At 44.2% G+C, this 23,969-nt stretch overlaps 3 protein-coding genes across 5 annotated transcripts in view; 2 read left to right on the forward strand and 1 right to left on the reverse strand.

The window, feature by feature from the left end:
* The first annotated feature begins 261 nt into the window (after window positions 1-261).
* Window positions 262-18,285, forward strand: DNAJC14 (DnaJ heat shock protein family (Hsp40) member C14). Its single transcript, XM_080662682.1, has 7 exons — window positions 262-408; window positions 833-2,298; window positions 15,637-15,743; window positions 15,950-16,069; window positions 16,795-16,955; window positions 17,034-17,136; window positions 17,314-18,285. Exons 2-7 carry the CDS (start codon window positions 889-891, stop codon window positions 17,519-17,521), a joined length of 2,109 nt encoding a protein of 702 aa, XP_080518808.1. The 5' UTR covers window positions 262-408; window positions 833-888; the 3' UTR covers window positions 17,522-18,285.
* Window positions 18,286-18,512: 227 nt separating this feature from the next.
* Window positions 18,513-20,999, reverse strand: ORMDL2 (ORMDL sphingolipid biosynthesis regulator 2). Of its 2 annotated transcripts, none has more exons than XM_080662683.1 (4): window positions 20,919-20,999; window positions 19,844-20,018; window positions 19,535-19,686; window positions 18,513-18,983 (listed from the first exon to the last, which is right to left on the reverse strand). In XM_080662683.1, the coding sequence occupies exons 2-4, from the start codon at window positions 20,015-20,017 to the stop codon at window positions 18,848-18,850; spliced, it is 462 nt and encodes a 153-aa protein (XP_080518809.1). In that variant the 5' UTR covers window position 20,018; window positions 20,919-20,999; the 3' UTR covers window positions 18,513-18,847. The 2 variants fall into 2 exon arrangements, with proteins under 2 accessions (XP_080518809.1, XP_080518810.1); XM_080662684.1 differs by having other exon boundaries at window positions 18,854-18,983; window positions 19,494-19,686; window positions 20,919-20,983.
* A 97-nt stretch (window positions 21,000-21,096) lies between these two features.
* SARNP (SAP domain containing ribonucleoprotein) overlaps window positions 21,097-23,969 on the forward strand; it is a 65,477-nt gene continuing 62,604 nt past the window's right edge. Inside the window, exon 1 of one of the 2 annotated variants that reach the window (XM_080662686.1) lies at window positions 21,097-21,353. In XM_080662686.1, coding sequence (XP_080518812.1) covers window positions 21,318-21,353 — 36 coding nt within the window. In that variant the 5' untranslated portion in view covers window positions 21,097-21,317. The remainder of the gene's footprint in view (window positions 21,354-23,969) is intronic. The other variant, XM_080662685.1, reaches the window with a different exon arrangement.

The following is a 23,969-nucleotide window of genomic DNA, read 5'->3' on the forward strand; positions in this document are numbered from 1 at the left end:
TCCAGCCAGAGGAACCCTAAGAATCTGTCCCCAAAACGCAAGGCACTGCTGCAGCACCCACTTGCTTCGCTTCCGGGGGTGCAACTTGCAGGGATTCTACTTCAGTACGCGCAGGGCCGCAGCAGAGGGCCCTTTAAGGGGCGGTACCCGCGTTTCCCCAGGACCGCCTCCTCTGGTTTGACACACCGCTCGCTAGACTGGCTCGCGTTTCAGCCAACCGCTTTTTCTTTTCCTTCCTGTCTTCCGTGGTAACCCCGGAAGTGAAAATAGGCGTAGGTCGGCGTTTGCGGCGGGGACAGAAGGCGGAAGCAGAGCTCGAGCGGGAGGCGGAGCCGGGGGAGCCGCTCTCTTAGCTCCCTTGGATCCGGGCCCAGCAGCTCGAGGGGGAGGAGTTACCGCCGCTCTTCGGTACGTTACCTTCTCCCGGTCTACCCAGACTCAGGTTCCCTGGTTGTCTGTCTTAGGGGCAACCCCAAGCTCCGCCTCCAGGTTTTCTTTAAGGGCCGCAGGGTCCCCACCCTTTTCAGGCAGCCTACAGCTCTCCTTTCCGTTTTTCCCTGGAGTGATCCCCGGACTACAACCTTTGCGGTACCTCCCTCTTTTCCGGATTCAGAGCTGTATCTTTCAGGGGAGAGAAGAAAAACTTAAGTGGAGTTGGAGGAGGGGGCAGGGAGTGGTGTTCTGGTTAAAGTAGTATTGGCTTATTGCTAGAGGTAATAAATGCCCCCAAAGAACTTGGGAAGGCAAGGGAGATGGATGCATTCTATATATATCCTCAATTTAACCCCTTTCTTGGACCTATCCTTGACCCAACTTGATAACTTTGTTACAGGCATCAGAATTTACCATGATGGCTGTGACCTAAAATCTTCAGGAAGCCAGGGGGTCATGGCCCAGAAGCACCCCGGAGAAAGACAGTTGTGTGGAGCCCGCCACAGTGGTGGTACCTCCCTCGGGACTTTAGGACCTTCTCTGGACCCTGAAATACTTTCATTCTCAGGACTCAGGGACTCAGCAAGGCCTGCTCCTAATGGTACCCGCTGCCTCACAAAGCACTCTAGTCCTAAGTACACACAGCCTCCAAACCCAGCCCACTGGTGGGATCCAAGCCATGGCCCCCCAAGGGGTCCAGGACCCCCTAGAAATGGAGAGGACCCTGATCAGAGTGAGGCATCTTCAGAAGAAGAGTCAGGAGTGGACCAGGAACTCTCAAGAGAGAATGAGGCTGGGCACCAGGAGGATGAAAACCCTTCTTTTCTTTCCATTCCATCTGCTTGCAACTGCCAGGGAACCCCTGGAATCCTTGAAGAGCCTTACTCTGGGGGAGGAGATAACTCTTCTAGCAACTTTTGCCACCATTGTATGTCTCCAGCTTTAGGAGAACATGAAGAGTTGGAAGAGGAATATGATGATGAGGAACCCAAGTTCCCCAGTGATTTTTCACGTGTGCCCAGTGGAAGGAAACCTCCACCTCGGAGACAGCGGCACCGTGTTTCAGCCAAGGACGATACTTGGGAGGGTGGACGCAGGGATCCCAGGTCCCCTGGTCGACATCGGCTGGGCAGGAAACGAAGTCAAGCAGATAAGCGCAGAGGCTTGGGATTATGGGGAGCAGAAGAACTGTGTCAGCTTGGACAAGCAGGTTTCTGGTGGCTGATCGAACTGTTGGTATTGGTGGGAGAGTATGTGGAAACTTGTGGTCATCTCATCTATGCATGCAGGCAGCTGAAAGGCAGTGATTTGGACCTTTTTCGAGTCTGGGCAGGAGTCTGGGCAGGGCGACTGGGTGGCTGGGCCCAGGTAATGTTCCAATTTCTGAACCAGGGGTTTTGCTATGGGGCAGGGCTGTTCACCTGTTTTCTTAGGCTCCTAGGTGCTTTGCTGCTTCGGGCTCTGACCCTTTTGTTGGGCTGTCTGCAGTTGGGCTGGCAGTTTCTTGTGAGACTGGGTGACCGGTTAGGCTGGAGAGCTAAAGCCACCTGGCTCTTCTCTTGGCTGGATTCTCCCACCTTACAGCGTTGTCTGATTGTGCTGAGAGCTAGCAGGCCATGGCAGCAAATGGTAAGAATGGTTCAATGGGGTTGGCTGGAGTTGCCTTGGATCAAACAGAGGACTAACAGACAAGAGAATGCACCTGTAGCTAGTGGTCGCTATTGCCAGCCTGAAGAGGAAGTGACTCGACTCTTGACCATGGCTGGGATTCCTGAAGATGAGCTAAACCCTTTCCACGTGTTGGGGGTTGAAGCCACAGCATCAGATGTTGAGATGAAGAAGGCCTATAGGCAGTTGGCAGTAATGGTGAGTATCCTTCCCCCCTGTTTCCTATCCCTCTTGTGCCTATATTTTATTTTCTAATTTTAGGGAGAGTAGAATAAAGGGAAGGCAGAGAAGAAAATCAACTTTAAGCTGAAGAGTAACTTTAATTCTTAGAAAAGAGTCATAAAGACTTTTTTATTTTTAAATATGTTTTTATTGATTTCAGTTAGAGGGAGAGAGCAATAGAAACCTCAATGATGAGAGAGAATCATCAATCGGCTGCCTCCTGCATGCCCCCAACTGGGGGTCGAGCCCACAACCCGGCATGTGCCCTGACCAGAATCAAACTGTGATCTCCTGGTTCTAGGTCGATGGTCAACCCCTGAGCCACACCAGCTGGGTGAGATTCTTTTTCTTTTCTTTTCTTTTTTTTTTTAAATATTTTTTATTGATTTTTTAGAGAGAGGAATAGAGAGTTAGAAACATTGATGAGAGAGAAATATCCATCAGCTGCCTCCTGCACACCTCCTATTGGGGATGTGCCCGCAACCAAGGTACATGCCCTTGACTGGAATTGAACCTGGGACCTTTCAGTTCACAGGCCAACGCTCTATCCACTGAGCCAAACCAGTCAGAGCGAGATTCTTTTTCTTAATGAAAATAGATGAACTGGTATATATGGCAGTGTTGGACTCACTCACTTTGAAATGTTGAGATGAAGTCCCTCTGCTAGGGTGGAGAAGAGGCCTAGTCAGAAAGCTTGTCAGTTCCTCTCCCTGAACAAATGAGGGGTGTTTCTGAATATAGGGAAATTCAACCATCTGTCCCAGAAACGCAAGTGTGGACCTAGTGTGGGACAGTTCAGGGAGTGCTTGTGAGTGATTATTCCAGGACCAGGTGAAAGAAAAGCTATTTCAAGACCAGCAACCCACCCCAGCCAGCGTGGCTCAGTGGTTGAGCATCAACCTATGAACCAGGAGGTCACGGTTAGATTCCAGGTCAGGGGACATGCCCAGGTTTCAGGCTCGATCCCCAGTGTGGGGTGTGCAGGAGGCAGCTGATCCATGATTCTCATCATCGATGTTTCTCTCCCTCTCCCTTCCTCCCTGAAATCAATAAAAATATCTTAAAAAAGAAAAAAAGACCAGCAACCCAGAGTAAGAAAGGGAAGGAAAATGGGATATAAATCAGAAATATGTGCAAATGTATGTCATATATGAAAATATGGTTGCTTTTATTAATAAAAAGGGAGTTAATAGGTGGGAGTTGTGACACACCACATGCTTGAGGGAAATGATTTAATACAAGTATGCAATCAAATTGCTATTAGAAGTTAATATTAGATTGCTATTTTTAGATGATTGTTTCTATTTCTGTACAAGTGAAACTATATTATGAATATAAATAATGTGTGTAAATTGCACAGGTGGCCTGTTTGTCTGAATGTATGGAACTAGACTGGTACAACATCACAGTGTGCAGATTACCTCAATAATTGCATGACACCAAAGGAATGGGCAACCATGGTTTCCATTAACCATTCAAAGCACAATAAAGTACCAGACCTGCAACTTACAAGAGGACTAAATTAGTTTGGTGGGAAATGCATGCCCCTTAGTTGATAGCCTGGGATATTCTTAGAGTGGGGAACAAGTGCTTTCACTCAAATAGTTACTAATAGTAGAGCTCTTTTCTCACCTTTATGTCTTTTTTAGCAGATACCCTCTTTTGTTGAATATCATTCTTCCAAAAAAATATCTTTTCAACTTACTTCTTTGGAGTAGAGATTTTGTTAAGTTACCCAGTCCTCAACACCCTGCCTCACACCCCAGAGTTCCCCCTTGTTCTCGGTCAGAGTGTCAGTGAGGTTCTTTTATAGAATCTCTCACTGCCCTTATTAGGCCCTAGAGTGACCATGATTACAAGGCTGTTCTATAAGCCTGGGAATATGGGAGATTTAACAGCATTCTGCTTATTTGGCATCAGTCAAGAGACTAGCTTTATGTCTGTATTTTGGAGGAACGAGGATGGGAATAATAAGCAGTAGGAAGAGAAGTTACTGTTTGTCTTGGAGAAAGGCTGAAAAGGGGATAAAAAGCCTATATCATAATATGCTATTTCATTTCTGGGACAGGAAGGCAAACTATTGTAGGAAGTTTTGAGTAGATATGAGAATTTTCTAGTTAGAAAAGTGAGAATGTTACATCTTTGGAACTCTTATTTTATAACTGACAATAAAGTTAAAATGTGAGGGATTAGTATATATGTGCCAGGTCAGGTGATCAACCATCCCTGTTTGCCTGAGATTGAGGGGTTTCCTGAGATATGAACTTCAGTGCTAAAACTGGGACAATCCCAGGTGAACTGGGATGGTGGATCACCCTAGTACAGATTCTGTATTTCACAAGTATTCTCACTTAATACTCCCAACAATCCATGATAGATAAAATATTCTAGGTCATGTAGCTAATAGTGACAGTGAAGCATCCAACTTATATAAAAACTGCTGTTTGAAATTTTAACCCTGTTATTTGGCTTCTGTAAATGCTTGCTTGCTTAAATAATAAGGAAAATAAGACTACTCCCACTTCAGAGAGGCCATTAAACCTTCCCTGGATGAAGTTATCAGTGCTGGCACCAGGCCAAGCCTTTGGTTGCGGTCTCAAGGCCCCAGCACATAGACGCTCTTTAAGAACTTGCAAAGGGGGCCGGAAACACCCCATATTTGGGAGACAAGGTACAAACATATAAATAAGGAAAGTTCCTCCATGTTGGGGTCCAGAATTTGAGAGACATTTTCCTCTGGGCCCGCACGTAATAAATGTAACTCCATCTCTCTAAGTGTTGCTTGGTTGTTCTCCGGTTTTCTGTAACGACAGAGCTGTGACTTGAACAGAGATCTCTCTGCAGAACCAGAGCAATTAATTATTAAGCTATATTGAGAGGAGAAAATGGTGGCCAAATAGGCAGACGTGTCCTGCACTTGTCCTGGAGCAGATAGAAGAAGCAACTAAATTAGAGAGCCGGAATTGGTGAATTAGACACAGCTAATGAGACAGTTCGCAGCCGAGAGGGGCAGAGGACGCCTGGAGAACTGTAGGATCAGGGAATCTGGGCTGGAGAGAGACATGTGACCACCAGGCTGAGGGTCAGGAGGAAGCTGCACTGCACCAAGGCCGTGTCCCTTGGGGACAGGCGTAATATCCGACTGTGGAAAGGAAGTCCACAGGGTGCTGGCGGTTGGGGAATCTAGATCTAAGTCCACGGCTGAGAGAGGCTGCACCCAGAAAGGTGGCCTGAAGAGCTGCCTAAGCAGCATGGTGCCAGGAATGAGGGAAGGGTGGGTAGAGAAACTCACAGTCTCTTGGATGTTTTGCCTTTGTTTGTCTTTGCTTTTATTCGCTAAAACCAGTTCATAGGACCTTTCAATTACAAACACTCACCTGAGGCTGCGGTGCAGATAGAGGTGATTTGTGCGGTCTGGGAGAGGTTGTGGAGGAAAGCAGAGCAGGAAGAGGTGACCAGGAATCCGGCACTGAAACATTTGTGACCCTCCAAACCATTTTTCTCCTGAAGAGCCAGCCCCTGCCAGCAGCCTCAAGACAGCTAATACTGCCGAAACCGGTTTGGCTCACTGGATGGAGCGTCGGCCTGCGGACTGAAGGGTCCCGGGTTCGATTCCGGTCAAGGGCATGTACCTTGGTTGCGGGCACATCCCCAGTAGGAGGTGTGCAGGAGGCAGCTGATCGATGTTTCTCTCTCATCGATGTTTCTAGCTCTCTGTCCCTCTCCCTTCCTCTCTGTAAAATATCAATAAAATATATTTAAAAAAAAAAAAGACAGCTAATACTGCCATACCTGGCCTACATCTTGAGTTTTACAAAGGAAACAAAGACTCTGAATAGCCCCAAAGAGCCCTCAGGGACTGGGTTTAAGAGGGGCCTATCAGTCCCCGAAAGCAATACAGCACCACCCCCACTTAAAGCCCTATCAGAAACAGGAACAAAACAGGGATGCCCACTTTCATCACTCCTGTTCAACATAGTACTGGAAGTGCTAGCCATAGTGATCAGACAAGAAGAAGAAATAAAAGGCTTCCAAATTGGAAAAGAAGAAGTAAAACTGTTATTATTTGCAGATGACATAATATTATACATAGAAAACCCCAAAGAGTCCATTAAAAAATTACTAGACTTAATAAATGAATTTGACAATGTAGCAGGATACAAAATTAATACCCAGAAATCTATGGTTTTTTTATACACCAATAATGAACTCACAGAAAGAGAAACAAACAAACAAAAATCCCATTTACCATTGCAACAAAAAAATTAAGATACCTAGGAATAAACTTACCTAAGGAGTTAAAAGACCTGTACTTGGAAAACTACAGGACATTGAAAAAGAGATCGAGGAAGATATAAACAAATAGAAGAATATACCATGTTCATGGATTGGTAGAATCAACATCATTAAAATGTCCATACTACCCAAAGCAACCTATAGATTCAATGCAATCCCCATTAAAATACCAATGGCATATTTCACAGACCTAGAAGGAACTCTCCAAAAATTCATCGGGGATAAAAAAAGACCCTGAATTGCCGCAACAATCCTGAGAAAGAACAAAGTAGAGCGATCACAATACCAGATATCAAGCTATATTACAAAGCCACTGTTTTCATAATTGCCTGGTACTGGCACAAGAACAGACATATAGATCAATGGAACAGAACAGAGAACCCAGAAATCGACCCAAGCCATTACACTCAATTAATATTTGACAAAGGGGGCAAGAGCATACAATGGAGTCAAGGCAGTCTCTTTAATAAATGGTGTTGGGAAAATTGGACAGATACATGCAAAAAAAGTTAAACTATGGATTAAGGACTTAAAGGTAAGACAGGAAACCATAAAAATCTTAGAAGAATCCATAGGCAGCAAAATATCAGACATATGTTGTAGCAATATCTGCTGATACAATTCCTAGGACAATGGAAACAGAAGATAAATGCAACTACATCAAAATAAAAAGCTTCTGCACAGCAAAAGAAACCATCAACAAAACAACAAGAGAGCCCACTGTATGGGAGAACATATTAGCCAATATTACATCTGATAAGGTTTTAATCTCCAAAAATTACAGAGAACTCATACAATTTAACAAAAGGAAGATAATCCAATAAAAGAATGGGCAAAGATCCTAAATCAAGCATGTCAAACTTGCGGCCCACAACAAATATTTTTGTGGCCCAGCCAATATAACAGTATGTAAGAAACGTCTTTTTTTTTTTTTTAAATAAATCTTTATTCAGATTATTACAATTATTTCTCCTTTTTCCCCCCATAGCTCCCCTCCACCCCTTTCCCACCCCACCTTCTGCCCTTACCTCCCCCCCCACTGTCCTCATCCATAGGTGTATGATTTTTGTCCATTCTCTTCATGAACCCCCCATACCCCTTTCCCCCTGAGAATTATCAGTCCACTCCCTTTCTATGCCCCTGATTCTATTATATTCACCAGATTATTCTGCTCCTCAGGTTTTTAATTCACTTGATTTTTAGGTTCGCTTGTTGATAGATATGTATTTGTTGTTCATAATTTTTCTCTTTACTTTTTTCTTCTTCCTCTTCTTTAAGAATACCTTTCAGCATTTCATATAATACTGGTTTGGTGGTGATGAACTCCTTCAGCTTTTTCTTATCTGTGAAGCTCTTTATCTGCCCTTCAATTCTGAATGATAGCTTTGCTGGGTAGAGTAATCTTGGTTGTAGGTTCTTGCTATTCATCACATTGAAAATTTCTTGCCACTCCCGTCTGGCCTGCATAGTTTCTGTTGAGAAGTCAGCTGACAGTCGTATGGGTGCTCCCTTGTAGGTAATTAACTGTTTTTCTCTTGCTGCTTTTAATATTCTCTCTTTGTCTTTTGCTCTTGGCATTTTAATTATGATGTGTCTTGGTGTGGTCCTCTTTGGATTCCTTTTGTTTGGGGTTCTGTGGGCTTCCTGGACTTGTAAGTCTATTTCTTTCACCAGGTGGGGGAAGTTTTCGGTCATTATTTCTTCAAATAGGTTTTCAGTATCTTGCTCTCTCTCTTCTTCTGGCACCCCCATAATTCTGATGTTGGTACGCTTGAAGTTGTCCCAGAGTCTTCTTACATTATCTTCAACTTTTTGGATTTTTTTTTTTTGCTTTTTGCTTTTTCGGTTGAGTGTTTTTTGCTTCTTTGTATTTCAATTCTTTGACTTGATTTTTGTGTTCCTCTATTCTGTTTCTGGGTCTCTGTATAATATTTTTTATTTCAGTCAGTGTATGTTTAATTTCTAGTTGGTCCTTTTTCATATCTTCGAGGGTCTCGTTATATTTATCGGCCTTTTCTAGGATATTCTTAAAAAGTCTTATAACGGTGGTTTTGAATTCTATATCCAGTCGTTTGTTTTACTCCATTTCTTTCGTTTGTGATCTGATTCTTTGACCCTGCATTTTCACTGCTTCCCTGAGTTGGTAAGGTAGATATTTGTGCTAGGTTTCCAATATGGCCCAGTGGGTCTGCTTCCCCAGTTAACCTGAGGTGGACACTCTTGGTGCACCCCTTTGTGGACTGTGTGTACAGCCTTGTTGTAATTAAGTCTTTATTGTTGTTGGTATCACTGGGAAGAATTGACCTCCGGGTCAGTTGGCTGTAAGGATCAGCTGTGTCTATGCTGGGAGAAGCCCGGTGCTGGAGACAGCCCTATAGGATTAGACTTGCCAAATTGCAATAGCCTCTGTGCTCAGCTTGGATGGGGTGGAGCCTCAGTCTTGGCTTCCTGTCAGCCCCGCCCCTGCGCGCACGTGCGCTTTCAGTCCTCCGCCTTCCCCAGCTCGAGTCTCCGCCTGAGAGTCCAGACTCCCCCCACAAGAGCGTGGGTCCCCAGGGGCTCGCCTGGAACTGGGGTTCAGTGCAGTCAGAACTGGGGCACAGTGCCGTCAGGAGCCTCTGACTCCCCTCCACCAGGGAAAGCCCGTGGCAACCTCCGCAGCCCTTGTGCGCACCGGCGCAGGCGCACTTTCAGTCCTCCGCCTTCCCCGGCTCCCGAGTCTCCGCCCGAGAGTCCAGACTCCCCCCACAAGAGCGTGGGTCCCCAGGGGCTCGCCTGGAACTGGGGTTCAGTGCAGTCAGAACTGGGGTTCAGTGCGGTCGGAGGCTTCCTTCCCCCTTCTGCCAGAGGAAGTCAGCCAGGCTCTCAGCCACCCTTCCTCTCTGCGCGCACAAAGCCCCTTTGCTGTACCTCCAATTCTCTGTGAGCTTTTCTCCTTCCTTCTAGTTGTAGAATTTTCACTCAGCCTGCTTTCCTGTGGTTCTGGATGGTGTCCGTTCTGTCTTTTAGTTGTAGTTTTGAAATTGTTGTGCGAGGCAGCAGTTTAGGTGTTTACCTATGCCGCCATCTTGGTTTTTCTCTGTAAGAAACGTCTTAGTAAAAATTTCATAATTTAATTTTTATAATATCCCGTTATACATAATTATTAACGAACTACAATGTTCGCTAATGACTGATTACTATAATCGTGTTGCATTCATTTCCCTTATACACAGGCACACAATTTCTCTCCACTAATACTAGCAGCGAATATTTTAGCAGCCGATTGCCACATCATTAGTCTTGTGTTGACTTGTTTGGTGTGCGCAACAGGAAATATTTCGCTTTTGGAGAACAAGAAAAATAGGTTTATTTGCGTCACGCTTATTAATTTGTGCAGTTATTCGGTGTCTGGTAAATTAATGTTCAAGAAAAAATATTAAAAATATTAATTCTATTTTATGTTAATGATTACTCATTTATTTCAGCCCTTTGTATTCAGCATGTTTCTATGAAAATTGAAGCTTCTATTCTTTTGCGGCCCACATAAACTTAAACCTTGTTTATTTGGCCCGTGTTAGCCTTTGAGTTTGACATGCTTGTCCTAAACAGACATTTTTCGAAAGTGAACATACAGAAGGCCAAGAGACATATGAAAACATGCTCAAAGTCACTAATCATCTGAGAGATGCAAGTAAAAATGACAATGAGGTACCATCTCACACCTCTCAGAATGGCTATCCTCAACAAATCAATGAACAACAAGTGCTGGTGAGGATGTGGAGAAAAAGGAACCCTTGTGCACTGCTGGTGAGAATGCAGACTGGTGCAGCCACTGTGGAAAACAGTATGGATTTTCCTCAAAAAATTAAAAATGGAACTCCCTTTTGACCCAGTAATCCCACTCCTAGGGAATATATCCCAAGAAATCAGAAACACCAATCAGAAAAGATATATGCACCCCTATGTTCGTAGCAGCACAATTTACAATAGCTAAGATTTGGAAACAGCCTAAGTGCCCATCAGCAAATGAGTGGATTAAAAAACTGTGGTACATCTACACAATGGAATACTACACTGCTGTAAAAAAGAAAGAACTCTTTTTTTTATTTTATTTATTTTTATTTATTTATTTATTTTTTTTAATATATATTTTATTGATATTTCACAGAGAGGAAGGGAGAGGGATAGAGAGCTAGAAACATCGATGAGAGAGTAACATCGATCAGCTGCCTCCTGCACACCTCCCACTGAGGATGTGCCCGCAACCAAGGTACATGCCCTTGACCGGAATCGAACCTGGGACCTTTCAGTCCGCAGGCCGACACTCTATCCACTGAGCCAAACCGGTTTTGGCAAGAAAGAACTCTTATCATTTGTAACAACATGGATGGACCTAGAGAGCATTATGCTATGTGAAATAAGCCAGTCGGAGAAAGATGAGTATCACATGATCTCACTCATTTGTGGAATATAATAAACTACATAAACTGATGAACAAAAATAGATGCAGAGTCACAGAAGCATCGAACAGACTGTCAAACCTCAGAGGGAAGGTAGGGGAAGAGGAGTAAGAGATCAACCAAAGGACTTATATGCATGCATATAAGCATAACCAATGGACACTGACAGTAGCGGGGTGAGGGTATGTGCTGGGGGGCTGGGAGCGGCTGGGGAGAGGTCAATGGGGGAAAAAGGAGACATATGTAATACATTTAACAATAAAGACTTTAATTTTTTAAAAAAACTTTTTTTTTCTATGAAAGAGAGGCTAAGGGGCTAGTTGGCATAAGGAGCCAAAAAAGCCCTGATTGCCTGCCTACTTAGGCTTTTATTGAAACAATAGCTTGAACTACAATTAACTAGTAGGTACTATCAGCAGGTAAGCATCCTTGAGGAAACATGCATCTGTAGTGTCTTTCAAACAAGGATGTTTTGAAGTCTAAACATAAAGATTCTAGTAAAACAGCTGGGGGCTCAGACTTGTTTGGAAAAGTCAAGGCAGGGTCTGCCACCTTCAGCAAGATCCCCTGTAGACAGCGCCTGGGAAGGCACATGGGCATTATTTAATTATTGTCAGCTTAACCCAAGTCGACAGGCAAAGCCACGCCCTGGGAAAATGCCTTGCCAAAAGGGTAAGGGTGTTATCAGCTTGATCTTCATTTCAGCCTGTGGTGTGGAGAAGTGGTGTTTTTTTTTCTTTTTTTTTCATTATTATTTTTTTAATTTAATAAATCTTTATTGTTCAGATTATTATAATTGTTCCTCTTCTCCCCCCTCCATAGCTCCCCTCCACCCGGTTCCCACCCCACCCTCTGCCCTTACCTCCCCCCCAGTCCTCATCCATAGGTGTACGACCTTTGTCCAGTCTCTTCCCACAGCCCCACACCCCTTTCCCCCTGATAATTGTCAGTCCACTCCCTTTCTATGCCCCTGATTCTATTATATTCACCAGTTTATTCTGTTCATCAGATTTTTTATTCACTTCATTTTTATTTTTTAATTTTTATTTTTTTGCATTTAAAATTTATTTTATTTTGTTGAATTTATTGGGGTGACCTTGGCTAATAAAATTATATAGGTTTCAAGTGTACAAGTCTATAATACACCACCCCAAATCAAGTCTCCTTCCATCACCATTTTTCCCTCCTTATGTCTCCCCCCACCCTCCTTTCCCTCTGGTAATTGCCTGTGTGTCTATGAGGTGTGTTTTTTTTTGTTTTTGTTTTTTTTACTTAATCCCGTCACCTTTTCCACCCAGTCCTGAAACCCACCCTCCCCTCTGACAGCTATAAGTCTGTTCTCTATGAGTCTGTTTCTATTTTGTTTGTTAGTATATTTTCTTCATTAGATTCCACATATAAGTGAAATCATATGGTACTTGTCTTTCTCTGACTGGCCTATTTCACTTAGCATAATACTCTCCAGGTTGCCAAAACCGGTTTGGCTCAGTGGATAGAGCGTCAGCCTGCGGACTGAAGGGTCCCAGGTTCGATTCCGGTCAGGGGCATGTAACTTGGTTGCGGGCACATCCCCAGTGGGAGGTGTGCAGGAGGCAGCTGATCGATGTTTCTCTCTCATCGATGTTTCTGACTATCTATCCCTCTTCCTTCCTCTCTGTAAAAAATCAATAAAATATATATATATATAAAATACTCTCCAGGTCTATGCTATTGCAAAAGGTAAGATTTCCTTCTTTTTTACAGCTATGTAATATTCCATTGTGTAAACGTATCTCAGCTTTTTTTTTTTGCTTTTTTCTCTTTTTTTCCCCGTTATTATTTTTAATGAATCTTTATTGTTCAGATTATTACAATTGTTCCTCTTTTTTCCCCCCTTAGCTCCTCTCCACCCGGTTCCCACCTCACCCTCTGCCCTTACCCCTCCCCCCCTGCACTGTCCTCATCCATAGGTGTACGATTTTTGTCCAGTCTCTTTCCGCACCCCCCCACACTCCTTTCCCCCTGAGAATTGTCAGTCCATTCCCTTTCTATGCCCCTGATTCTATTATACTCACCAGTTTATTCTGTTTATCAGATTTTTTATTCACTTGGTTTTTAGATTCACTTGTTGATTGATATGTATTTGTTGTTCATAATTTTTATCTTTACCTTTGTATTCTTCTTCTTCCTCTTCTTAAAGAATACCTTTCAGCATTTCATATAATACTGGTTTGGTGGTGATGAACTCCTTCAGCTTTTTCTTATCTGTGAAGCTCTTTATCTGCCCTTCAATTCTGAATGATAGCTTTGCTGGGTAGAGTAATCTTGGTTGTAGGTTCTTGCTATTCATCACATTGAAAACTTCTTGCCGTCTGGCCTGCATAGTTTCTGTTGAGAAATCAGCTGACAATCGTATGGGTGCTCCCTTGTAGGTAACTGTTTTTCTCTTGCTGCTTTTAATATTCTTTGTCTTTTGCTCTTGGCATCTTAATTATGATGTGTCTTGGTGTGGTCCTCTTTGGATTCCTTTTGTTTGGGCTTCTGTGCGCTTCCTGGACTTGTAAGTCTATTTCTTTCACGAGGTGGGGGAAGTTTTCAGTCATTATTTCTTCAAATAGGTTTTCAGTATCTTGCTCTCTTTTTCTGGCACCCCCATAATTTGGATGTTGGTACGCTTGAAGTTGTCCCAGAGGCTCCTTACATTATCTTCAAATTTTTGGATTCTTTTTTCTTTTTGCTTTTCCTGTTGAGTGTTTTTTGCTTCTTTGTATTTCAAATCTTTGACTTGATTCTTGAGGTCCTCTAGTCTGCTGTTAGGTCTCTGTATAATATTTTTTTATTTCAGTCAGTGTACGTTTAATTTCTAGTTGGTCCTTTTTCATATCCTCGAGGGTCTCACTAAATTTATTGGCCTTTTCTAGGAAATTCTTGAAAAACCTTATAACCATGGTTTTGAACTCTATATCCAGTTGTTTGCTTTCGTCCATTTCTTTCATTTGTGATGTTTCTTTGTCTCCACATTTTTGTTGCTTCCCTGAGTTGGTAGAGTAGCTTTGTGTGCTAGATGTCTGATAGGGCCCAGTGGCTCAGCCTCCCCAGTTTCCTGAGGTGGACTCTCTTGGTGCACCCCTTTGTGGACTGTGTTTACAGCCTTGTTGTAGTTAAGTCTTGATTGTTGTTGGTATCACTGGGCGGCATTGACCTCCGGGCCAATTGGCTGCGAGGATCAGCTGTGTCTACGCCGGGAGAACTTTTGTGCTGGAGACACCCTTATGAGACAAGACTTGCAAAATTGCAAAAGCCTCTGTGCTCAGCTTGGATGGGGCGGAGTCTCAGGGCTGAGCAGACAGCCTTGGCTTCCCATCAGCCCTGCCCTATGAGGCCCCTGGGTCTCAGTGTCCCTCAGTAATCGCTGCAAGCACCTCTGAGAGAAAGCCGCCCTCGAGTTTCGCCTGCTGCCCGACAGTCCAGTTTCTCCCCCAATGAATCTGGATTCCCAGATTCTCACCCAGAACAGGAGTTCAGCGCAGTCGGGAGCTTCCGCCTTCCTCCCACTAGAGAAAGCCAGCGGCACACTCCGCAGTCAGTCCTCTTTGCGCGTACTCGCGCACGCAGCTCCAGACCTCTGCCTTTCGCAGCTCACCTGAGTTTCTGTATGCTCCTCTCTTTTCCCGACAGTCCAGACTCCCCCTGTATGAGTCTGGGTCCCCAGGGTCTCGCCCGAAACTGGGGTTCAGTGCAGTCAGAACTGGAGTTCAGCGCAGTCGGGAGCTTCCGCCTTCCTCCTGCTAGAGAAAGCCAGTGGCACACTCAGCAGTCAGTCCTCTCTGCGCGCACTTGCACGCGTGCCTCTAGACCTCTGCCTTTCACAGCTCCCGAGTTTCCGTGTGCTCCTGTCTTTTCCTGACAGTCCAGACTCCCCCCGTATGAGTCTGGGTCCCCAGGGTCTTGCCCGGAACTGGGATTCAGTGTAGTCAGGAACTTCCGTCTCTCTCCCACTAGAGAAAGCTAGCCAGGCACTCAGCCGCCCGTCCTCTCCGTGCGCATGTCTCCGTACCTCAGCCTTTTGCAGTTCCTCTGAGTCTCTGTGTGCCCCTCTCTTTCCTTCTAGTTGTAGAATTTCCACTCAGCCAGCTTTCCTGTGGTTCTGGATGATGTCCGTTCTGTCTTTTAGCTGTAGTTTTGAAATTGTTGTGCAAGGCAGCAGTTTAGGTGTTCACCTATACCGCCATCTTGGTTTCTCTCAAAAAAAGCTATATTGACTCTCCAAAAGAGAGTGAAAAAGAACCATTTGACATGAGTTGTGTGTGTTTTTTTAAATAGTTTATTGATTTTCTTTTTAGAGAGGAAGGGAGAAAGAGAGGAAGAAACATCCATGTGACAGCTAACATTGATCAGCTGCCTCCTGCATGCTGCCTACTGGGGATTGAGCCCATGACCCTGGCATGTGCCCTTGACTGGGAATTGAATCAGCAACCTTTTGGTGCATGGGATGATGCCCAAACACACTGGCCAGGGCTACCACTTAACATAAGGTTTTGACCCCAGATGGGGAGAGGTTTGGAATCGATTTGTGATGAAATCTTTGTCTTGGTAGGTTCATCCTGACAAAAATCATCATCCCCGGGCTGAGGAGGCCTTCAAGGTTTTGCGGGCAGCTTGGGACATTGTCAGCAATCCTGAAAGGCGGAAGGAATATGAGATGTAAGTTGGAGATAGGCAATTGTCAGGTGGTGTAAATGAATAATCTTCAATAGCAGAGGTCCATGGAGTTGTGGGTGAATGCCCTTTAAGGTGGACAAAATTGCTTGTCTTTCTAGTAGGCCAAAGGCCTTTAAGAGGCCAGTAGATCTGTCTCCTTTTATCCCTTGCTCAATACCCTCTGATTTACAAAGCCTTTCTTCTCTTAGGAAACGAATGGCAGAGAATGAGCTGAGCCGGTCAGTGAATGAGTTTCTGTCCAAGCTGCAGGATGACCTCAAAGAGGCAATGAATACTATGATGTGCAGTCGATGCCAGGGAAAACACAGGTATGAAGTAGGAATGTAACAGCCACAGCTTAGGGGTTAGGTAGCCAAAGACCTTCTTTGTATTATTGGTAGTTGTGGGATAGAAATGGTAAAAGAACCCTTGGGTTTCCACTCTGTCATATTGTAAAGAGATTGGGGATTCTAATTAGAAAGAAAAAAAAAGACCCCAGTGGGTGTGGCTCAATGGTTGAGCATTGACCTATGAACCAGGTCACTTTGATTCCTGGTCAGGGCACATGCCTGGGTTGCGGGCTTGGTCCTGTGTGGGGCGTGCAGGAGGCAGCCAATTAACGATTCTTTCTCATCATTGATGTTTCTATCTCTCTCTCCCTCTCCCTTCCTCTTTTTTTTTTTTTTTAAATATATTTTATTGATATTTTACAGAGAGGAAGGGAGAGGGATAGAGAGCTAGAAACATCGATGAGAGAGAAACATCAATCAGCTGCCTCCTGCACACCTCCCACTGGGGATGTGCCCGCAACCAAGGTACATGCCCTTGACCGGAATCGAACCCGGGACCCTTCAGTCCGCAGGCCGGTTTTGGCTCCCTTCCTCTTTAAAATAAATAAAAGTATATTAAAAAAAAGAAGACATTTTTTACCTTTAAGATAGAAGATTGAGAGAAGGGTGTGCATAGGCATATGTAATAACACGTAATAATGAGACTACAGAAATGTTACAGGCTTGACAAATTATTAAGGAATTGTCCTTCTGTTGGGTTGCAGGAGGTTTGAAATGGACCGGGAACCTAAGAGTGCCAGATATTGTGCTGAATGTAATAGGCTGCATCCTGCTGAAGAAGGAGACTTTTGGGCAGAGTCAAGTATGTGGGGTCTCAAGATCACCTACTTTGCACTGATGGATGGAAAGGTGTATGATATCACAGGTACACTTCTGTTCTGTAGAAATACGGGCTCATATATGCTTACATGATGTATTAGCTAATTCTTTCTCATGTGTGCAGAGTGGGCTGGATGTCAGCGAGTAGGAATCTCCCCAGATACTCATAAAGTCCCCTATCACATCTCATTTGGTTCTCGGATACCAGGCACCAGTGGGCGACAGAGGTAGGTGGTATTTCTTTCAATAATCTATACTCTATTCTAGTTCTGAATATAGTGCTTAGGACACCTAGATGTCTTACTCTTAAGAAGTTTGGTAACTGACTCAATATATCTTACCATAGTTACCTATGTTTGACTTTTAATCTCTCTTGCCTCATTATTCTTCTGTTTTCCTTTCAGAGCCACTCCAGATGCCCCTCCTGCTGACCTTCAGGATTTCTTGAACCGGATCTTTCAAGTACCCCCGGGACAGATGTCCAATGGGAACTTCTTTGCAGCTCACCCTGGCCCTGGGGCCACTGCAGCTTCCAAGCCCAACAGCACAGTACCCAAGGGAGAAGCCAAACCGAAGAGGCGGAAGAAAGTGAGGAGGCCCTTCCAACGTTGACACTTGTTTTCTTCTTTCCTCAAATCAATGTCAGGGAGTCAAAAGGGCTGTGTACAGCACAGGATGGAGTTTGATTTATTTTTAAATATTTTAAAAAGGGAAACTTTTAAGCTCAAATTGTTCACTCAGTACTTGTAGGAAGCCCCAAAACCATTCTCCCTCCTCCACCAGTACCCAGGAACTGAATCTTGTCTTCTGACAATACCAAAGAAATAGGGGGTGGCTATAGCAAAGAACCTAGGGCATGGACCTGGGCTGGACAATATCTCCCAGAGGAGTGTGGGAACTGGGTATTTCCCTAGGGTCTGTATGCCTTTGTCTTGTCTTTTGCTTCTACAGCAGATGACTTTCCCCCCTCTTTTTAATCTATGAGTCTATCTTATTTCTTGTCCCATTTCAGGGCTCCCTCCTGGATATACTAGTTAGCCCAATACTAGTTAAAAGACAGAACAAGAAAGCATGTAACTCTAATTATAGGAGACAGAGTTCAGAAAGTGTGAATTCTGAATTTTTCCTGTGATTGTCACCTTGTGGGTAACTGCCCAACTTCATGCTTGTTGCTGCAGGGATGGCCAAACTAATAATTAAAAAAAAACCCAGACTCATGCCCTCTGCCCTTGAGTGAGGGGAAAGAATAAAGGGGCTCCTGGTAGCCCCCTTATGACCCAAGCGTTTGTATTTTTTTAAGTTTGTTGATATTTGTATGTACATAACTATTTAAAGCCAGGGGATTATCTTTCTATAAATATGTAACTGGCAACCTGTTTCTTCCCTTTCTTCTTTGCCTTTATAGATAGTGTCCTTTTTCTCATTTGAGAATCCTTTCTCTTAAGTGTTAGCTGGGAGTGAAGGGCACCTCCTGAACCGAAGGAGAGGGGATAAAAAACACCTTAGAGAAGTTTTGTGTATTAAGTCACCGTTCCATCTTTCTTCCCCAGCCTTATGAGGACATCTCCCTACCCTCCCTGCTGACCAAAGAGTAGCCATATCTGAAAAAAAAAATGACCTTTATTATGAGGGAAATACACAGCAAAACAGAGCTGGAAGGTAGTGGGGGTGGAAGACATGGAAAAGTCAAACAAGCTGCCCAAACATGGCCTCCTGTGGAGGAGAGTGATTTGTCCCTTACCTCATTTGCCTTTCCTGATTCAAAGAAGCCTGCTCCTAGCAGGGCTACTCCCAGGGAGCCCCATTTTCCAATCTGTTCTCGTCCTGGGAGTTTTGAAACAGTTGTATAGTTCTCAGGCTTCCAAGAAAAGGAAGACAGTATGGAGAAGGGAAAGATGTTACAGCCTTTTGTTCCAATGTTGTCCCCAGTCCCATCCCTCAGTATTTATTGATGCCAAAGAGACGAACCCCATGGAATTGGGGCAATTTAGGCAGCAGTACGCTGAGCAATGAGGTTGTGTTGATGAGGAAGTGAGCAGCATCATACTTGGTGTAGAAGCTGGCTAGGAGGTAGCTGGAAGAAAAGAAATAGGTTGAGTGAAGCTGGCCTTTCCAGTGACTTTCTCTTCTATTTTAAATGACCAGTTTTATTACATGTAGTCCTAGGATATTTGAAAATATCCTAGGGGTCAGGGAGATAATCAGCACCTTTAACTGGAGATTTTTAAGTTAGTGTGTTTAATAGTTGTTAATGACATGAGGCAAATTACAGCTGAAGCAGTTTCAGCCTGTGTCACTGTTAAGTCCTCTGTGCTTCCACTCCCCAAAGCCAGTTTTCACAGATTTACATCAGTTCTGCCTTGATTTATTCACATCTTTTGGAAATGTAAAATCAGTTGGTTTTACTTGGTTTTCTCAGTCCCATCTCCATTCTCCTACCACCAAGGAGGCAGAAAGGAATGCTTGATTATTGCTTTCTACTTTTTACTGCACTCCCTAGGTTTAGACCTAGTATACCATAATATCTTCAAAGGGTCTAAGTAATTAGTCTGCTTTTTTTAAGTTCTCCTGTGGGCCTCTGTACCTGGCTCTTGGAGCATTTCCCCTATCTCCCACTGGACTCACAGTACAATAGGAGAGATGCTGAGGAATTTGCGGGAAGAGGTAAATTGGAGCCCGTAGTCCATCTGTTCCCAGTGTGTCAGTAGCCGAGCCTTTCCTTGGTCAGGGGTCTCAAAGGGTGTCCCTTTCACCGTATGTAGGAAGACATACATGGCCTGGGAGGAGAGAAGGGAGCAGTTTGAAGGGGCAGAATATGGTCCTTTAGCCGAAGGATTAAGATCCCCAAAGGAAGGCATATCCCCAAATAATTGGGGATTTTATTTTGTTTGGGAAAGGCCTGGGGTGGGTATAAGGGTGTGGTTTAGCGCTCACCAAGTTATGGATGACGTTGGTCAGGGTCCAGACAACAGGAATGCTGAAGAAGGGGATGCTGAGTAGCACCACATGCAGCAGTCCTACCAAGATGATGTAGGCCAGCCAGATGCCCCGGCTATTCATCACTCGAGTGTTGGGGTTTACTTCGCTGTGTGCTACTCCCACATTCATCCTACCACAGTGGCGGATCAGGGAGGAGTCCACCTCTAGTTCCTCTCAACCCCTCTTTGATTTTTTTGCCCCCACATTATCTCCTGAATAGCTCAAATCCCCTGAACTGTATTGGGAATGAAAGAACATCCCCATCATGCACAAAGGAAAACTGAAGACTTGGGAGGTAAAATACTTAAAAGGCAAGAAGAGTCCTCTCTACATCTTAGAGACACACGGTAATCTTTGATTCTTATACTTCAGCTTGAAGGAGTAAGTCTAGGCTTGGGCACCTACTTCAAGGAGCAAGAGAAACAGCAGTATTTCACTTTATTTTCCTTAAGTTGTTAATAAGGAAGCCTGAAGAGGTTACATACACCCATAATTCCAGAAGCAGGTAATGGGAAACAAGGATTCACTAAAAAGGCGTGAGGTTACGGGTAAAGCTACTTCCAATCCTCACCTTTACTCTGGGGCCCGTCCTCTCATCCCCTTGGCATGTAAGCAGCCAACATCCCAATTCCTTCTCTCAAGCTTGGGGCATTGGAAGAATTTACCCAGGGTTTTGGGTTGAGCTAGGAAGAACCTAAGTTGAGAGCCTCCAGTTGGATCCCTAACCCCAAATCCAAAGGCGGCTCAGATCGTCTGAACTTGGCTCCTTAAAACTGTGCTGGTCTAAAGGTGATGTCTAGATAGGAAGCAGCTCTTAACCGTCCCTCTCTACCTAAAATTCCCTAAACCCTATTATTGAACCTGCCCGATGCTTTTCCCAGCTTCCCTTTCTCGAACGTCGGCTCCCCTCTGGTTCTCTCTCGGTATTTAACTCACAGCCGCTCCAACCCCCGCCCCCGCTTTCGCCTCCCATCACTGTTTGCCTTCCACCATTTTTGCAGAGCACCCCTTTCTAATCGTAAACCCCTACCTGCAAGCTTCGGAAGCCGATCGGCGAGGGGCGCAGCTCTCCCTTCTATACCTGTGGTCTCCAGGAAGCAGCCGCCCACGCTTCTCTGCTGTCTCCCTATTGGTGGAACAGGGTTAGCGCTGCCACCATCCATTGGCTGGGGGTTTGCAATGAAGACGCCCAATTGGCCGCCGTTTCCATCGTTTGGAAGGCGCAGAACCTGCCCCACCTTTTGAGTGGTGGGGAAAGCTGGCTGGAGGAGTGAGAGGACGGCAGCTATTGACTAATGGGAAGAGTTGATGGTATGAGGTGATAGTAAGAGTGGCAGTCATTGGTTGACCCTGGTTATCCGCGCCTGGGCGGGAGCTGCTGGAAGCGGAGGACGCGAGTGGGGGCCTAGTGGAGTGGAGGGGTAACAAGATGGCGGCAGAGACGGTGGAGCTGCATAAACTGAAGGTACTGTGAAGGAGGGCAAGGGCTGTCTTAGACTTTTTCTGGGGACTGAGTTCTGGGAGTGGCTTGTGCCCTTTCCTAAGTGTTCTCTTTGTAGGCTTTTCCACTTTTTACCGGCTCCCTCCGTAGTTCTTCCTCACTACGCCTGTCCTAATTTCCCATGCTCCTCACGGTTTTATTGTATCTGTATTGTTATTTCGGCTCTCTTCTTCATTGTTGTATCGTCCGTCATTTCTCCACCAGGTTGTGTAAGTGCCTTCAACCAGTTCTCTCCTTATTTCTCGTCAGAGCTGCATTACGTCAGTGGTCCCACCTCTCTGCCCCATGCCGCACCCTGCACCCCTTTTTTTCTCTGGGTTGATGCTTTCCTCTCCATTGTCCCAAGCCGATTCCCGTTAGGATATGTTGGCATCTTTGTGTATTTCTACCTATTTAGGTCTCAAATGTGATCCAGAAAAGCCACCGTTTTTTAGAAGGGGGCGGGCGGCTTTGAAACCTGAGGCGGGGCTTCAGAATACTGGTCTCCCCATAGAAACCTGGGGTTTGGGAGATCTTTAGGGTTAGTAAAGGCACAGGTAGCTCGGATTTAAAAGTTTTTCGAGTTCTCTCACCCGGTTCTCCCCTGGCCAGCCACCCCCCCCCCCCCCCCCCCCCGCTCCCTACTTACCGCCAGACAGACAACTCGCTTGTAGCTGTAATGTTTTGGAAAACCATTTTCAAGGTTAGGGTTATCTCTGTCCCATTTCATGTCGAGGATGGACCCTGCATCTCTTGGTATCACCACTTGGTGACACTCTCAATCACCTGTTCTAAGATGTGCCTTGGGAATCTTGGTAGCCTTCTCAGTTTTATTTTCATGGAAGAAAAGAGTAATTTCTTTTAGGGTAAATTACGAGAATATCTTGATTAGTTGACCGTTTGTGGTTTCACAAGTAGTTTTCCCATTAAATGTTTTGGTCACATCATCCTGGGAATCTTGGACAAATCAAACTGACTTAGCTGAAGCTGAAAACTAACCCTTTAAAGCTTGTTTAGCTTAAAAAACAAACAAAAGTAAGGAGAGTAAGGGTAGGGAGAGGTCCTTTTAGTCACTTTTTAGTTGACATTGATTAGCTTTGTTTGTGAAAGCTGAAAGATTTCTTACTCTTGGATTCTAAACTGTACTAGTGGGTCTTTGTGTTATTCTGGAGTTACTATTAACTTGTTGGTACTGAAATGTGTAGATTATATCTGTGGTTTCATATTACCACAAGTAAGACAAATTGAGCAACCACTTCCATTATATGTACACTTCTGTAAATTATGTTACTATACTATTATGTATGTATAACACACAGAAAAGGAATGTTTCAATAAATGAGATAAAAGGAAATATTAATAGAAGATAAAATATTTTCTTCCTATTAGTCCCATTTTGAAACCCCTGGAGTAAGGCACGAGCCTTGTGACTTACCTTTATGGATTTGGTTTTGTATATGGAGTTCCTCCTTCCATAGAAGCTGTATTTGTTTGGACCTTATTAACTTTTACTTTGATTGGATAATGTCCTCTGACCTGATTTCAGGTATTATAGTCTAAGAGATCATGAGGCACCCCTGACAGCCTAAAAAGTAAAAAGGATTCACTCTTTTAATCACATTTGCTTGTCTTTGCTTTTTCTCTAGAGCACTTCTTAACCTTTTGGAGGTCACAGATATCTTTGAAACTCTGATGAAAGGTATGGACCCTCTCCCCAGAAAAAGGCATGTACACATACTTTGCATGCGATTTGAGGGGCTTCATAAAATTACCATGTAGCCCTGAGGAGTCCATGGACCTCTGGTTAAGAACCTATGCCTTTAATTCTGACTTCTAGGACAGTTAATGTTTGGTTCCACTGTTGATCTTGATGGAGTAATCCTGACTTGGGTTGACTTAGCGTTATATCTTTTTTTTTTTTTAAGTCTTTCCATTTTTATAAAGAAATTTGGGGCTTTTAGAGGGGGCCCTCAGAGAAAAGGAACAAGCTTTAATATAGGAAGGAAAAATATTTGAATTGGTAGGTAAGTCCACATCACCTGCAGAATTCTAAAGATTTTATAGAAATGCCATCATTCTAACACAGTTATAGAGACTGAATGGTGGGTGAAAATGCTTTGAACTGTAATAGTACCAAATTCCCAATCAACAGTGAGAAAAGAGACTACAGCAGAGGAGAGAATGAGAAGGGTCTACAAGTGCAGGAGTGTTGAAAAAGTCAGATGTAATTTTGAAGCATAAAGTGCATATATGTTGGTGGCTTAAGATTGTTTGTAAAGGGAACTAGATGAATTGTGTGACTACAATGGTAGATTGAAGTGATAATGAAAAGGGCCTTTTAAGTTGTGTATGGCATTTGGTTTTTGTCATGTAGGCAGAAAGTGGGGAGCCTTTGGAAATTTTTAAAGAAGGAGCTGATGTGATCCATGTGTGTTCTTTTGGCAGTGTGGAGGATGAGATCTGAGAGGGAGAATTTCACCCAGTTACATTTTTATTATATTATTCACTCCCCTGCTAAAACCTTTTACCTTTATACCTGCCAATTTATCCAGCTTAGTTTCTCAATCTCCAACCACAGTGGCTTTATTTTATTTCATTCCT

This window comes from Plecotus auritus (genome assembly GCF_963455305.1).
Source record: "Plecotus auritus genome assembly, chromosome: 3".
Taxonomy (NCBI): domain Eukaryota; kingdom Metazoa; phylum Chordata; class Mammalia; order Chiroptera; family Vespertilionidae; genus Plecotus; species Plecotus auritus.